This window comes from Lycorma delicatula, chromosome 12 (genome assembly GCF_047948215.1).
Source record: "Lycorma delicatula isolate Av1 chromosome 12, ASM4794821v1, whole genome shotgun sequence".
NCBI classification, from domain to species: Eukaryota; Metazoa; Arthropoda; class Insecta; order Hemiptera; family Fulgoridae; genus Lycorma; species Lycorma delicatula.
In genome coordinates, this window is record NC_134466.1 from 38,114,025 (window position 1) to 38,131,880 (window position 17,856).

A 17,856-nucleotide genomic window follows, 5' to 3' on the forward strand; every position below is an offset into this window, starting at 1 on the left:
TTCCATATGTAAGTTAACATACATTAATACGTAACAGAATTGTTTTTGTAATGAAAATCTGTCATTTATTTTGTTTTTGCAAATTAATTTTTTAATTTTCTACAGAAATTACTACAAAACAATAATTATTCCTTATATATTTGTTTTTATTTCCTCATTACTCATATTTCACTGTTGCAATCTCTTTATTTCAAAAATATAAGTAACAAAATTGTTTTTTAATTTGTTAATGTATGTTGTTAACAAGTAGTTTTTTTTTTGTATGCTGTTGTCATACTTAAGGTAACTTACTTTCAGAGTTTATTATATCATTCATCGTTTGCATTTTGATTGTCTACATAAAAAAAAAACCTTGTATATTACATTTTCTTATGTTTATACTTCACTTGTCACTCATTACCTTTCTGACAAATCTCATTCCAATTTTTTTTTTTTTTAATTTTATTTTAAATATGCAGTCATTAATAGCTGTCAGCAAGAATATTTCATCTAGTATTTTTTAATTTGCGTGATCTATTTAGAACTAATTTATTGATCACAGCTTTAGTACATAGCATTTCAGTCTTCAGATCTAGCTATTTTCTGAGGTTATGCAGATGTTTAGGAACCAGCATGTTAGGAGATACAATCTATTAGTTTGTGTTACTTAGAGAATTTTCAATGTTGTTGAATGAAAAGTGGAAGCTAGTTAAAATTCTTTCTTTTGCTGTTTCAAAGTCTGCTTTAATGTCTGCTAAGATATGTCTTCAATGTCTTCAGTGATATAAATGATATAAATATAAATGATATATGTCTTCAATGTCTGCTAATATATAAATTTAGTTCATTTTAATACATTTTTGTGTGTTTTTTTAAGGGGTAAACCTGAAAGAGAAACAGATATTACATTTGAAGTTCAGCATAATGAATTATTGACTATTTATCCAAATACATTAAAGATTATCCCAAGTGATAAAAGTGATAAAAAATGGACGCTTTATATTATGGGCCATGAACCAGGCCACACAATTGTTGCTGCTTACAATAAAACACTTGCCGATGGGTAAGTTTATATTTACTGCAATAAAACAATGATAATTTTTAATAAATATATTTATATATATCTTATTATTTTAGCCACATAATAAACAAAAAAAATAAATAAATACTAAGATTAAGATTGTATTTTTTTTATTCTTTCCAGTACTGTAAAGTTTTTTAAACCTTGTAGTGTGATAGGCAAATCATTCTCCATATTAACCATAATTGAAAACATTTTTGAGAAGTGGACTATATAATATACAATTATTACAAATTATATTTAGATACTTCATTCCTGCATGGCGAACAAAAATTTTGGCAGTCACAAAAATTTTCAGTTAGAAAAAATAAACAAAGATTAGAGTAAAACAAAATTATAAACAATTTTGAGTCAGCAGTCACCATGTTTAATGAATCTCATAACTAGAGACTGGATTATATGCAACATAAAAATTTTGACATGTGCATGAAAAATATCAGAATATGCAACTTTAAATAATAAAAATACAGTAATTTTTAGTTAGCACAATTAGTAAATACTTGAATAACATATTGATAAATTTGATAATTAACAATTATTTAACATTTTGTTACTTTTGTAAACGTAAACAATCAGGTACTGTTCCAAAAGTTTGGTAGTAAGATTGTGTCTTTGATCAATCAAAATATTTTTATAAGTGGAAAAGAATCGTTCCACATCCACTGAGGGCAGTATTTGAATTTGGGTGCTATGTTAGCATTTATTGTTTCTTGCAAAAGTTCACCCGTCCCAGTAATAAAACTATCTATTTGATACAAAGATTCAAAGCTGAGTTAGTGTTAAAAATATTTTAAAATTTATTTTTAAGTTGATACAGTAATACCTCTGCCAATGCGAAGTTCATTTGGCGGATTTATTCATTAACTTTTTTTTGTTTGTTTTTTTAACCTCCGGGTCCATAGTCAAGCAATTCTTTCCACAAAGGATGAGATGAGTGTTTTGTAGCATGTGTGAAAAATGCCATGCCTGACCGGGATTCGAACCCAGGACCTCCGGGTGAAGGCCAAGATGCTACCACTTGTGTCACGGAGGCTGGCGATTTATTTATTAACTGAATAGATTCAGTCAACACCAAACCTTGAGTTTGATGCTTTTTAATACTCACAGATATGTGGGAAAAATGAATGCTAATCATAGCTAGATTTTTTTGTACTAGAATCGTTAAATGCCACCTTGGACTAACAAACTGCCATAACATTTGCACTCTCTAAGTCATTTACTGTACCTTTGGTGGCTTAGAAATGTTCATTGTAAAAGAGTACAGCTTCAGTCCACGTTCTCCATTGAGTTGTCACTGGTTCGGGAGGTAAAGGCACATTTGGCAGTTTTTCTTTATAGGCCTTATTGTGAGCAGGTGGCTTAAGAAACCCTTTCTTTGTTGATGAAATCCGTTTATTTATATTTCCAAACGTGTATCATACTTCTTCAGTGAGTCGATGTATTCCGTGAGTAAAGCACATCACATGAATCAAACTGGGATAAAATACACAGCAAACTTTGTTTCTCGTTTGATGACTAAAAAGCAGTAAGAACATCGAGAGGACGTGCAACTTCTTGAACAAGCCGATGACGATGAAACATTCTTGCAAAGAATCATAACATGAAACAAAAGCTGGGTTTACAACTGCAACATTGAGATAAAAGTTTAATCATCATAATGGGTTGTCAAAGAATCTCCATGACGCTAGAAAGCACAGAAGTCTCGATCCATTGTCATAGTGATGCACTCTGTTTTTTCAATTTTAATGGAAGTATGCATTTTGAATTCTTGCCTCGAGGTGAAACAGTTAACCATGCCTATCAAGGCATTTTACAACAGTTACATGAAAAAATCCACAAGAAGAGACCAGAGTTGTGGTGAGACAACTTATGATACCTTCACCACAACAATGCACCTGCACACTCAGCTTAGTCACTTCATCAGTTCTGTGCCAAAAATCAAATGACTGTCCTCCCTCAGCCTCCCTACTCGCCACATCTGGCTCCTTGTGATTTTTTCTGATTTCTGAAATTAAAATCAGAGGTGAAAGGATGCCGCTTTGAGACTACTGATGACATTAAAGCAAATTTCTCATGTACCTTTCTATTTCAAATGAAAATTTATCCAGGACTGCTTCACTAAATGGAAAAGTGTATGAATAGAGGAGTACTTTGAATGGGACAAGGACTAATAATAATCTCTAAAATTAATAATAAATATTAAAAAAATAAAGTTTGGTTAGTTTCTGAATAGATGTCGTACTTAATCAGAATCCTGGTTTGACAGTTGAGGAGTATAACAAGCTGGTACACTGACTACTTGAATGAGGGATGCAGCTATGGGATGAGGGATGCTGAATAAGGGATATAGCTCCCAATTTATTAATTCTGCACAAGTTAGTTTGGAGACTTTGTAGTTATACAAATCATTCAATGAAAAACTCTTATACATGAAAATAATCTGACTACAATGAGCTCCTACTGAACCATATATGTTTCATAACAATAAATTTTAAAAATCATTCTAAAAGATATGTTCATTCAATTCATTATTTGATTTATAACACTGAATTCAATACAATGTATCTATCTATGAATAGCTGTTTTGAAAAGAACGCTTATTGATAAAAATGAAAAATTATAAAATTTAATAATTTGAGATTTAATGGATCAATTTAAAATATTATAATGAATAATGCTTTAAAATTTAAAACAGTCTCATATTGGATTTCTCAAATTATTATAACCAGCCAAAATAATACCTTTGAAATTACAGTTATAACAATAGTTCTTCTTTTCAAATTTACCAATAATCCCCTCTCAGTTAAGGTACCTGAAAGATATTTAAAGCCACTAAACAACAGTTAGATTGAAATGGTTAAATTTTTATGTATTGATTATTAAAATCTGATAGCCCATTTCAAAGGTATTTATTGTCCAACTAGATCACATATAATATTTAACTAGATTATAGTATAAATTAATCTTAAAAATTAACTAAACTAGGGCAAAATAAAAAAAGATTAATTAGGACATAATAGATAAAAAGAAAAAATGTAATTATAATTTATTATGTAGGATTATAGGTTATTAAAAATCACATAAATTAAAGTTAAATACAATTGTGTTTCTATGTAAAACTTATTAAACAATGTTAATACAATTAATTCAAATCCAATCCTTTTACACAATATTTCATGCAGTTTTAATGATTAATGTTATCTCTGACAAACATAATTTTTGTTTCCTAATATGCGATACATGATTTTAATCTGTTATTTTATGCTGAAAATGAATATGAACTCAGAATATTTCTATCACCCACCATTTTTGAAAAAATTTTAAATTTTAATTAAAGGATTTTTTCATTTTTCAACATAAAGTTAGCATTTTAAGCTCCTATATTATATTTTGTTAGCTCATTTTTTATCGTTTAACATAATTTGTAAGCCATAAATAAACAATATTAGACAAAGAATTAAATCATATTATAGTCACATATTATGACATCATACTAATACTGAAGAGTGAACCTTCATGAACAAGATTAATCATGTATGTGAAGGTTAAAACATGTAGCTGAAAACACAGCTGTGTTGTTTAGGAATTTATAGGATTTAGGAATGAATTAATTTTGTTCAGCCTTATTGTATATAAAATTTGTTAACAGTACAGTGTCATAAAGCCTTGAAATTGTGTAAATGATGTGGATCTCTTTTTAATTTATGTGGTGAGTTTACCATAAAATCAAACAGAAAAAACATTACACCTTTAATTAAAAAAAAAAGCTTGTCATTTGTACGTTCAATGTAAAATTGGTGATCAGGATAAGACATGGGTCCTCATACAGTTTGCACTAATAGTTCTGTATATTAAAGAGGATGGCTGAAAGGTACATGGAAGGCTTTGACATTTGGTGTACCTGTGGTTTGGCGTGAACCAAAGGATCATGTAACATTGTTACTTTTGTTTAACAAGTGTGTCTGGAATTTCAAAAAATCTAAAGATACTGCAAAACACATTTCATCCAGTAACATCTGGATTTTTTCCCGGACAACCTCAGAGACGTAAGTAACGAACATGGTGAACATTTCCACCAAGACATTTCGGTGATGGAAAGTCGCTATAAAGGGAAATGGAATAGTAACATGCTAGCTAATTACTGTTGGACATAAATTCGTGATGTGCCTGATGCTATGTTTGACAGAAAAGCACCAGCGAAATTATTCTAACACAGGTATGGCCATGCAAAATTATAAATTTTACAGATTTTAACTATATTTTCCCTTAATTTTTTTTTAAGCATAATTTAGTTAAAACTAAGGGTGTCAGAAAAATTGTATTTATAGATATGTAATGTATGCAAAAAAGCAGTTCAAGAAATGGTATCACACTTAAAGAAACGTTACAATTTTGTTTTTTGTCTATCAGTATATCTTAGTAATAAATGAATCATAATGATATACATTTTAATCAAAATTACCTGTTGATTGGAAGAGTGATTTGGTAGTTATATTTCTTTTGTTGTATTATGTTTGCTTATGTACACATTGTTAATTTAAACATCATCATTCTCTCAAGTTTCTCCTACAATCCCAGTGTTGTAAGCATCACTTTATATTTCAGTAGTGCTTGTTTAATTTTTATTTTTATTTTGCAAGCTGCACGCGTGCATGCACATCTCTATTACAGTTTTAATCTCTGTATACATGACCTTGACTGATGATTCTGTTGAAAATTCACCTCCTCAAATCATGCCATGCACTTCGTGGTTGATGAAGTCAACAGTGATAGAAAAAAAATTTTATGCCAGTTTAAAAAAAGAATATTATTTTAAAACAGTATTGACCTGAAATTCCGAAAAACAATTTCTACTCATTTTAATCCGTATATGTATAATATTTATTTTTGTAAGAGTGAACTGGTCTCAGAACAGAGTGAACTGGTCTGCTTTTTGGGAGAAATAAAAAATTGCCCTTTCACATAAAATCTATTTTTACTTAGGTCTGGCCTATGTTTTTTTTAACATTAAGTATTCATTATTATCATATTTCTTAATGAAGATTATTATCATTTCCTTAAATGCTGTGTGATGAATTTGTGTAATGAATGTTCATATATTAAATTTTTTTGTAAATATTAAAATTGTTTGGTTTGATAAATAGTCCTCACTTCACTTTTATTTTTATTAATGTGTTATTAACAAACTAAGAGGCAATAAAAAAATCAGACCACATAAAAATGGTCCTTGCTTTTGGATATCTTTAGGCGAAGAGTGACAAGTCGCTAAATGTGAAAAAGATAAGTTCTGCTTCTTATTAATGTAAACATTGAAATGAATGTACATTTTCATTAATACTGTCGTGCAGCCAACCACTTGTAGCTTTGGACCATATTCTTGTTGTCTGCTACAATATAAAATCAAACATTGCAGTACTGGAAAATTTACGAGTACACCCTTGATATAATAAAATATTTTTTTAACAAACAATTACAACAAAGAAATCTATTACTAATATTCCACAAACAATGAATTAAACTTACAAAATACAATTCTAAATGAATATTATTAATTTTACTTATATATATATTTTTTTTTTTATTATTATTTACAGATTAGATCTGTTAAATGCATTTATTCGTGTAACGATTCAACATAGTTATTTATTAGAATACATCAGCACAATTGTCGGCTGGACATATTTTTTTGCATGGTCTGTTTCATTTTATCCTCAAATATATCAGAATTGGAAACGTAAAAGGTATGTACTTATTTCATAAATAAAATAATATAAGTCATATTATAAGCGTTAAAATATTATATACAAAAATTGTAATTGCATAGTACATGTAGATTGTTGAATGATTATAATATAATGAAAAGAAAGTAAATCTCATAACAGGAAAACTATTGAGTAATATTTTTAACCCTTTAAAACTGTCAGAATACTTAAAGAAGTTTCTATGATCTGCAATGACAATGATAGTTCATCATTATCATTATGCTAATCATTTTAAGGGCATCTTTATTTGATATCATCCAATGATTCCTGACTTCGCTTTACTTTTTTTTTCATCTGTTCCTTCATAGAAATTTTTTTTATATCCTCATCCTCTTTGTTATTCATTATTAGATGCATTGATTGCTTTTTTAGCTGGAATCATTCAAATATAGTGTACTAAACAGATACTTTTCATTAGATGGTGAAAGTAGTTGAATAGTTGAAGCTTAACAATGGGCTTTTCATGCCTTTATGCAACAGTATATTTGGCTCAGTAAAGAAGACAACAGAAAATTACTTCACTCCTCACTTTCCCTGGTAATCCTGGCGTCAGGTCTTGTCATTCTTGGGGGTCGCTATTTCAACATCAGAAATCACTCATATAAAGTTGCTCATCGTCATTGTGGTTATGGTACTAAACATATAAACCAAGTAATTATTTTTTACTGATGAATATCCATAATTAATGTCAACATCATTTGAATTACTACAATTAATTACTGTTATTATTTTCAGTGTTGTGGGACTAAACTTTGATTTTCTTTCACTGAATATTTTGGGATTTTCTCTTTATGGAATATTTAACATTGGTTTATATTATATTCCTGAAATACAGGTAAGTAAATTTATCTTTACTCATTATACTATACATTTATTTTACTAAAATCCATATCTTAAATATAGTTAATTTGAAGTGGAAGATTTTCTGTATTTTAACAATAACATCTTTAGTGATTCTTACAATTTGTAACCTTAGTTAAATTTGCAAAATATAAAAAACTTCTTGATTTTTCCATCAACTGATCTTAAATTATATTTTCTGCAATAGTCTGTAGTTCTGCAATAGTCTATTTGGAATATTTTGATAAAAAAAGGCTAATTATAAAGACTTTCCCTGTTAAAAAATGAGAAATTTGAATTTGATTTAAACACATTTTTGGCTTACATGTATTATAGAATACTATAACTAGAGAAGTATTAATATAAAATACACACAAAATTCTTTTGCATGTATTGCAGCCAAGTAATTTTTAAGAAAATTTTAAATTATATTTACTATGTTCCTTTAAATGAGATTGATTAACATAATAACCTGTATGTAATATTAATAAATTATCACTTATCTATTACAGGAAATGTATTTTGAAAGACATCCACGAGGAACTAATCCAGTCCAACTGAATGATGTTGTTTTTGCTGTGCATGCCGCATTTGCTACAGCTATTACAATTTTACAGTGCTATTGCTATGAGGTATATTGTTACTTTTCTATATTTTATTTTACTCTTGCTTACTTTGATTTTTTTCTACCAATCTTTTTAATTTGATGATATGCTTACTACATTCTACGTCCCCAGTTACCTCTTTTATTTATTTAAACCTATGTCTTCTTCCATAGTTTTTATCTTTTTTGCACCAAATTAACTAAACTTTTATGTGTTAATTGCCTATGAATATAGTTTGTCTCTTTACAAGATTCAGCCACAAATTTCTTCCTTCTCATAATCACCAGACATCTTCATTTTGAACTTTATCTACTCGCCTTTCTTTTTCCTGCTTAGCCTCCAATAATTACCATTCAGGTCATACTTCAGAGGGTGAATGAGGATGATGATATGTATGAGTGTAAATGAAGTGTAGTCTTGTCCATTCCTGAAATGTGTTATTAATTGAAACCCAACCACCAAAGAACACCGGTATTTATCTACTCACCTAATTTTCAGCATCTTCACCTTAATGGTTTTTTCTGATTTTTCTGTAGTCCATATTTCACTATCATAAAGCAACACACTTCACTTTTTTTTTGGGGGGGGGAGTAGTTGATTATTATTAATTCACCAAATAATCTCAAAGTTTAATCTATGGAAATGGGAATATAGAATAGAAATTTTTATAGTATAGAAAGAATCCCATATTCTAAGCTCAGACTTATCTTCTAATTTTTGAATTTATATTAGTTACTGAAGATGTCTTTTCTGCATAAAAGCACTTCTTGCTTTACCAGTTTGATTTTGCTCTCTACTTGATTTCATTCATGTTTTTTCATAATTTTACAATCTAAATAATGAAATTCAGGAGTTTCTGATGTATTACGTTTCCCTGTTTTAATATTTAATTCTTCATTTTCCTCCTTTCTATCACATTTCACTACCTTTATTTTACTCATATCTTTAATTTCTAATAATGACTAGCTATACAGTATACTATCTAAGAGAAAATATGCTGATTAGTTCCAATTTTGCATGCTGGGATTTTTGTGTATTAAATAAATATAATTGTTCTTATATAGATTTTTTTTTCTATTTATTTTAAAATATTTGTTTTTTGTCAAGTTTGAAACCATTGCAGAATCATGGTACTCTAAAAATGTATAAAAATGGACTGACCAGATTTTTAATTGTCTATTTAAAAATAAACATTTTTCAATGTAAGTATATTTTTTAAATAGGTTTTTTACAGTGTTTTATATATAAACAAAAATTTATGGCCTTTTTACTACATCTTTGATATTATGTTTTTTTGTAACTTGTTTAAATTATATTACTAACTAACAATCATCTATTCTCTTAGTCATTGCTATCTGTCTTAGCAAGAAAGAAGTGCATATCAGTGGTACGAAATGTATATTATTTTTGTGGAACAAAGGCACTAACTGTTCAGATATTTTTATGAATTGAACTGTAGACATTTTACTTTATTCTTATCTAGTAATAAAATAAGAGTTCTGTGTTTTTATAATAATAATTTCATTTTTGTTTTTCAGTCTGGCACTCAAAGGGTTTCAACTATTGCAAGATCACTTTTGTGCTTATTCTTTTTAATTATAATGACTGTGCTAGGATTATCATTGTTTAATTATATCACTTGGTTAGATTTTCTGTACTACTGTTCAACAATTAAACTTACAATCACTCTTATTAAATATATTCCACAGGTATGATGTATTTATGTATATATTTTTCTTTTATAACATTAACAATGTAATATATATATATATATATATATATATATATATAAACAATTAATTACTATTTTAAATAATAGATGAATTAAGAATTGAGTAAGACTACAAACTTCATTTCCTTACTACCACATAATTTCACAAACTTGGAATGTGTAAGGCTACTGCAAAAATGGAAGATTTGAAGTTATGAAGGCCATTATTATGTTCAATGAATCAATTCTCATACATAATCAAAGTAAAGAATTTTGAGTTTAGTCCAATACTCATCATTCTTAGTTTTTTTTTTTTTTTTTACTAAATAAAATATCAGTTTTTTTAATGATGATAATCATTAAATCAGTGTAATATTAAAAAGGAAAAATTGTGAAGAGATTAATTTGTCATGGATGCCTACCAAAAAAAAAAGATTTTCTCTGTCTCTTACACACACATCCCGTTTAGTCTGATTATTCTGCAAAACCTGAAATTTTGCAGAGATATTCTAGATACTATCCTCTTAATTAAAAGATGTGATATAAGGATAAACTGCTATGGTTGTTGCTGTGTTAAATTAATTCCTGTTGATGGTAATCTAAAAACAAAGTCTAAAATATATTAAAGAAAAAATAATATTAATATAAATTTAAATCATTTTTATAATTTAAAGATTATTGTATCTAAATTTTTAATATTAATTTTTAAACAGTGCAGTATGATTTTTCGTTTATTTTTTTGAGGTTTACTGTCATGGCTTTTATTTTGGTTGATTAATTTCCCCATACACAAGCCTGTGCATGGGAATATGAAATGGAAATTTTTTGCTTATACAAAATGTTATGCCTGACTGGGGATTTGAAATCGGGACCCATGGATGAAAAGCTGAGATACTACCACTCCAAAAAATCAGAAAAGTTGATACAAGTTAAATAAATTCATGAATTGTTATTTTTATGCTAATAGCCATACTGTTCTTATTTTTATATTCACTTTTTTACTTTACATGTATATATATATATTTTTTTTTTTTTTAAATTCAAATACTTTTTAAACATATTAATCGTTGTGTTAATTGATGTAATACAGAGTGAGCAACATAAAACTGAACCCATAACATAACCATTGCAGAATCGGTAGGTTATGTTGGAATGAAATTTTATGAATGATACGGTTAAATTAAATAAGAAAAACATTAAACATAATTTAAATGTTGCATTATTTAGCTTATTGTTACAAGAGATGTTCAAAATGACCACCCTGGGTATTGATGCACTTTGGTGCTCAACTGATCTGAATTGAGAGTAATCTGATGCAAAACGTTGTTATCAATTTTGTTGATTTCTCGTTGAATTCACCTTCAGTTCATCAATATTTGGGGAGTAGATGCATAAACTTCTCTCCTTTAAGCAGCCCCAAACGAAAAAATAGTAATAGCAAATAGACAACTCTGGGGAACATGGAGGCCACTGTCCTCTGCTGACAGCTCGTTGTCTGTCTCCTTCAGTTGTTGCACAGCTGTAAGATGGTATGGTTTCAATTTTAATTCATGAAGAATTTTGCAACAAGATGTGTATTTAACACAGATTGTTGGGATAACTTGCGTAGTGATTTTTTTGTCCTGGCAGTAATTCTTTCAATATCATCAATGGCCTGTGGGATCCTAACGGAAGGTTTCCTATTTCATTTTGCATTTGAAACCAATTACACGCCATTATTTAACTAATTCATGTATGCTACTCATCACTGGGATACAGGCATTTGGAAATTTTTCTATGAATACTTGACATGATTCTTCATACAATCCAGAAAAATATAGACCTTAATTGTAGATATCGTCTCCTGGATAGAATAAGGTTTTTTTTTTCTTAACCCTGCCTCCTGGAACCAGACCCCAATTAAGCATGAACAGTTCTGGGAGGTGCCTTTGCCTCTAATCGCCAGGCCCAGCCTCTATCACCCAGTCCTTCTTTGTGCTTTGCCTCTAATGGGAACATGGGAACATGGGAATCTCACGGGTATCGCAATCCGTTGAGGGCCCCATTGTACATGATATTCCATAGATGGGGATTCAAAATGGAGCTCTGGGGCACCCCACATTTGGATCAGAACCAGAGATCAGCATCATCAAGCTTGTATACCAGCTTCCTATCATTAAGATAGTCTTGAATAAGGCATTTTACACAAACACAACCGCACTCACAATACTGCACTCAAAACCACCAAAACATATACTGCACTGACACATAACCACCTGACAAATGACAGCAACAATCAGTAGTAATATATACATCTACTAGTCACGCTAGTTGTGTGAGCGTCTTTCATAAATAGTTTTAGGTAGCAGTTTCATTATGGGTTTGGTTTTATGTTACCCACTCTGTATTATAAATTAAATAAACACCAAAACACACTTATAGAATCAATTTATTAAATTTCCAGAAATACTTCCCCAAGTTTTATAAATTTTATACTTTTTGCATTTATTGTTATTAAAATTGTCTATTCTTTGAATATATTACATTCTGGTCTTTAAACTGTTTAACGTTTATTAATTTATTTCAATCATGACATTTTGAAGAACACATTAATTGTGACTGATGAAATATGGGATGGTTGATATATTAAGTTGTACCTATTGTTGATAGTATTTAAGTATTTTCAAAAAATATTTTTACAATAAGTAAAGATTAAAAAAAAATAAAAATTGTTTTATGCATAAATATTTTAATGCCCTATTTCATAATTGTAATATATTTTCATTTTTAATTTTAGGCATATATGAATTATCAACGGAAGAGCACAATAGGATGGAGTATTGGCAATGTTTTTCTTGATTTTACTGGAGGTACATTGAGCATGGCCCAAATGATAATTAATGCTTACAACTATGGTATGTAGAATTTTATAGAAAATATTAATTAAGTTATGATTTTATTTTTTTAGATGAATGGATCTGAAAAATTGTAGCCAGAATGAATTGAATTTACTCATAGGTAAATATTTCTGTAATTTTTCTGTTGCATAGATCCATCAAAAAACAAACTGGACTTCAACATGACTAAACAAATTCTTTGTGTTTATAAAAATTTTGGAGATCAACTGATGAAATCATATATCTGCTAAAGAGATTAATTGGTTATATGCAGAATAATATCATTGGTTCATAATTTTTATTTTATAAGTGAAATTTCTTTTTTATAATTAACTGAAGTGTATGTAAGTGAACTATGCAATGCGTCAGACAAAGCAATCAGTTTTCATGTCTGCCAAAAAAATTCATAGTAATATCATCATCTCTAAATATAAAAAAAGACAGTAGCATTAATTTCTCAAATCTCATATATATAAAATGTGTACAAACATATATCTTTTAAACTACAGAAAATTTGCTACAACTTACATACATAATTCTTGCAAATAACATAAATTTTCATCACACAGAACCATGCTACACATTCTATGTGAGTATGTGAAGCTATTACTTGTAACAGAAAATTAATAGCAAATTTCAAAATAAAAAACAGAATGAGAGAAACAATGAAAAATTCATAACATTCATTTGCATTAACAAACACACCTAAAGAAGTGTACATAAAATCAAAAAATGCTACAATATCACACACAGAAGGATTTGTGAAATAAAATACATATTACCATATATAAACTTAAAATAAGGGAGTTAATAAATTTAACAACTTAACTGTAATGAGTGTTACATAGAAAAATAGGATACAGCTTTTCATACAATTCAAAAAACATGTAAAATTGCTTCATTTTTCTATTACGTCCACTTTTCTCAAACCTCTTCATTGTAACTAGTCACACATGCATAAATATCAATAAAATAAAGTTGTACGAATAAATACAAAGCCTAAAACTAGATACATATAAGCATTCTAAACTACACCAAATTTATTTTCTAAATGAATGAACAAAATTTAAATTAAATGTACTGTTTGTATTTATCTCAAAAAAGCCTAATCCAAACACCAGCATCATGTCCAACAAAACTAAAACATTCTGTGCTCCCAGTGGTAGACTCTGAAGAAATTTGATTTGTAGAAAAAGATAATTCAAGTAAAATCAGGTAAAGATTTTTCATCTTAAATTATTGTGTACTGTATACAATTTAAAAATCTTTTATGGATCTGAATATCTTAGTAAGAGGATCACCAATATAATTCTTTCTCCTGCTAAGTCATCTTATATCCTATATTTTTTTCATCTTTTATGACCGCATAGGATCACTTTAGTTAGTCCATTATTCAAGTCTCTTCAAAGAGACTGTTAGGGCCTTGCAGTCCTCCCAGTACTTTTTCGTACATTCCAATCTCTGTGCGTTTTCTGGTGTTGAAAATATTTATGATTTGAGTTTCTTTCTTGTGAGTGTAAAGAGAGTGTTTTTGTTTTTCATTTAATTTTATCTTGTCTGTTGTGTCTTGTGGGATAAGGCCACTTTCCTCCAGATCCTCTGTTAGTTCTCTGATCCAGCTGCATTTTGCCTTGGTGTTTCCTATCAACTGTTTCAGAAGTCTTGCATCCTCATGATGTATCCAGTCTCCTCTTACGCATATCAGTTATGGGTTCTAACTCTTTGTTCACAACTTTGTTGGGCACGATGCACCACTACCCATCTTTCTGGTGCTTTTTGTTGATCCAGGTTCTTTCAATTTTCTGGAGTCAGTCTGTTTTTGATTGTTCGTTTAGGTGGAAGAGTGTTTCTGCTGCATGTTTGGCTTCTGGTTTTATAACTATGTTGTAGTACCTATTTTTGCATTTATGGATAAACATTTTTTACTGGTGATGTACCAGGTTAATCTTCATGCTTTAGCTAGTTTGTTTTTTCTTGTCTGGATTGAAGTTCTTTTGTTTAGGTTGTTTTTATTTCTTCGAGGTATTAAAATTGGGTTACTATTTTAATTTTATTACAGTTTATGTTACTTTTTTTAATTGTGTAGGTTTTTAAGGCATAATTTTTTTCTTTTTGAATGATATTTTGAGGCCAATTTTATTTGCAATATTTTGAAGTTCTAATATCTGTGTTTTATCTTTGTTGATGTCATTTGCTAGCAGTGCCAAGTTGTCAGCAAAACCAAGCCAGTTTGTTTTAATTTTTGGGCCTATCTTTATTTTGGGGGAATGTTTTGACCCTCATTACAATTACCAGTGCCATTTTATCATTTTCTGGTAATTATCATTACCAGCAGTGGTGAGAATCCATTGCCTTGGCGTAGTCCTGTTTTGATCTCAAACGGTTCCAAGACTTCGCCTCTGAATTTTAATTTTGACTTAGTGTTTGTGAGAGTCAGTTTATCATGTTTATTAATTTGGAATGTAGTCTGAGGTGTCTTACAATTTTTAGTAGTGATTTACATCCTCTTTATTATAAACTATATGAACACTCATTTTTCAGCATTCTCCAATAAGACTGCAGTTCAAAAGAAGTATTATTTTCATTTCTCATTTTCCTACTGATAATGTTTTACTGTTATTAAAAGTGGCATTAAGAGTGTTTCACTATCTCTAAAAATAATGTAAAAGTTTTATAATTCCTTGATATACATTAGATAATAGTTCACTTCTGCTATCAGCAAAAGTTTGAAATAATAGAAAAAAGCTGGACCCTAGGAAATCAAACCTTAGTTGTTGATAAGTTTTATTCCATATCATGTATACTAATCTTACCTATGTATCATTTGTACCACCCCAACCCAACAGTAATAAATATATTATTACTTTAAATGTGTTTTGTATTTTATTTGTGGTTTTTTTCTAATTTTGTTTCTTGTAGATGATTGGGAATCTATATTTGGAGATACAACAAAGTTTGGATTAGGATTATTTTCAGTTTTTTTCGATATATTTTTCATCGTACAGCATTACATCCTGTACAGGTATGTTAAATTTACATTTTTTTATTATAATAATAGTTCATTATTTAAATTTTATATTTATATTTTCTACAACTTTTCACCTTACAGTTTTAAAATATAATATATTTTTTAAATTTTTTAAGGAAATTTTTAATATTATATTGTGATATAAATTTTGTACTGATACTTTAACATATTTCAGTGGATTCATCATCACCCAAGATTTATTTAGCATTATGCTCAGACCATTTAATTTTGTAAATTACAGACATTAATTATAAAGTGAAATAAATACAACAAATTAATTGAGTAATATATGTTTAATTAAATGAATCAAAATTGAAATTAAATTTAAAGTAAATTCTAAACATGCAATCTTTAATCTTTCGATACATCTAAACTTAATAGTCAATGTAATGATATAAAACTTAAACGTTGTATCACATCGTTTTACACTATGGTAATTACTTATAAAATAAGGAAATGAAAAAAAAGGTTTTTTTAAGTATCAATAAAAACAGTAATAAAATAAAATTTATAATGAAAGGTATAATAAATTTTTTTGTTGGTATGAAAAAATAAAGTTTATTGCAAGACATAAAGGACACAAAGCAGTTGTGTTGTATTATTACATTTATTCCAATTGTGTGGTAATTTAAAACAGTACAAATATAAATTTTGAATAATGGAAAATGCCTTCAATGTAATACAAAGAAAAAACTTGTATAATAAAAATGAATGTTAAATTGAAAAATTGTAAATATTTCAGTTAAATTCTCATTTAAGATATTATAAATTAACAAATTCGGGTTGAAAATGATATTTTACAGTTAAGATTACCTCTGCTATCTATTATTTATTTGTAATTCATACAACAATTTTTACATATTCATATTCTGGTGGTATCTTTCTCAAAAGTTAAAATTAGCTTGTATGTGGAAGTTTTATGTCACCTCCAAAACAAATAATTTTCATGTGTATTTGTATATTTTTATATCATTATATAAATGTTTTCTCCGCTGTTTTGATTAAATATCTCATATATATGAGTAATGTTTGCATAATTGATCGATACTTGATACTTTTCAATTTTACTTCTATTATGTATTGATTTTTCATTTTAACCAGTAAGTTAGTGTAATATTTATTATTTGTTAGGTTATGTCTATCTACATGAATACACATCCATAGAAATAAAACTATATATGGTGTATTTTTATAGCAATAAGAATAATAATTTCCATTGAAAACATTCATTTTTAATTTTTTTCTTAAACTCTAGTCTTTTTCTATTTTTAATCTTTATTTTGAAATTATGTTTTTGATGGTGAATCCACTAAAATTCTATTAAATGTAACCCATTAATATAAAATTTTAACAACTTTATAAGTGTGTTTTTTGTTTTTGTTAATTTTATTTTAATTAATATCTTTTAAATTTTTATTTATTTACAATGTTTTGTTCATGATAGTTGTAAATGAAAATTTGTTAAATTATTTATTTTTTTAATGAAACTGATTGAAATTGAAATTTATTTAATATAATCTTTTAATAAATTTATCATTATGTTTTCAGTCGTCATTTCTACGAAATAATTTCAATCAATCACTGGATTAACAATATGATCGAGTTTCTAAAATTTTATATTAAATAAATTTAATTTTGATTGTTATAAAAAAATTTATTGTTTTCTGTAGTTTTCAAGATTTGTATATTATTTTTAAATGCATATGAATTATGGTGTATGTAATTTTTTTAATTTGTAAAGTATTTATAAATATGTAATTTATTCATTAATAATAACGGATAAATTTCATTTGGTGTTGGTTAAATGTTATTAGGCCTTGTAGATTTTTATATTATGTAATATACATATGCCCTACTTAATGCATTGGATTATTAACTGTTATTGGTGGTAGGTGGCTACTCTTTAGTTTTTTTATAAAATTATGGTACTGGTTAAACACTGCTGCTGTATTGTACTGATTAAAATGTTTAATT

General features: G+C 28.0%; 1 protein-coding gene across 6 annotated transcripts in view; it reads left to right on the top strand.

Annotated features, from left to right (window-relative positions):
* Ctns (lysosomal cystine transporter cystinosin) overlaps window positions 1-17,856 on the top strand; it is a 190,430-nt gene that overhangs the window by 137,099 nt on the left and 35,475 nt on the right. For all 6 annotated transcript variants that reach the window (XM_075379291.1, XM_075379290.1, XM_075379292.1 and 3 more), the window contains 7 exons: window positions 857-1,042; window positions 6,655-6,801; window positions 7,558-7,657; window positions 8,175-8,294; window positions 9,806-9,976; window positions 12,755-12,872; window positions 15,774-15,876. In XM_075379291.1, coding sequence (XP_075235406.1) covers window positions 857-1,042; window positions 6,655-6,801; window positions 7,558-7,657; window positions 8,175-8,294; window positions 9,806-9,976; window positions 12,755-12,872; window positions 15,774-15,876 — 945 coding nt within the window. The remainder of the gene's footprint in view (window positions 1-856; window positions 1,043-6,654; window positions 6,802-7,557; window positions 7,658-8,174; window positions 8,295-9,805; window positions 9,977-12,754; window positions 12,873-15,773; window positions 15,877-17,856) is intronic.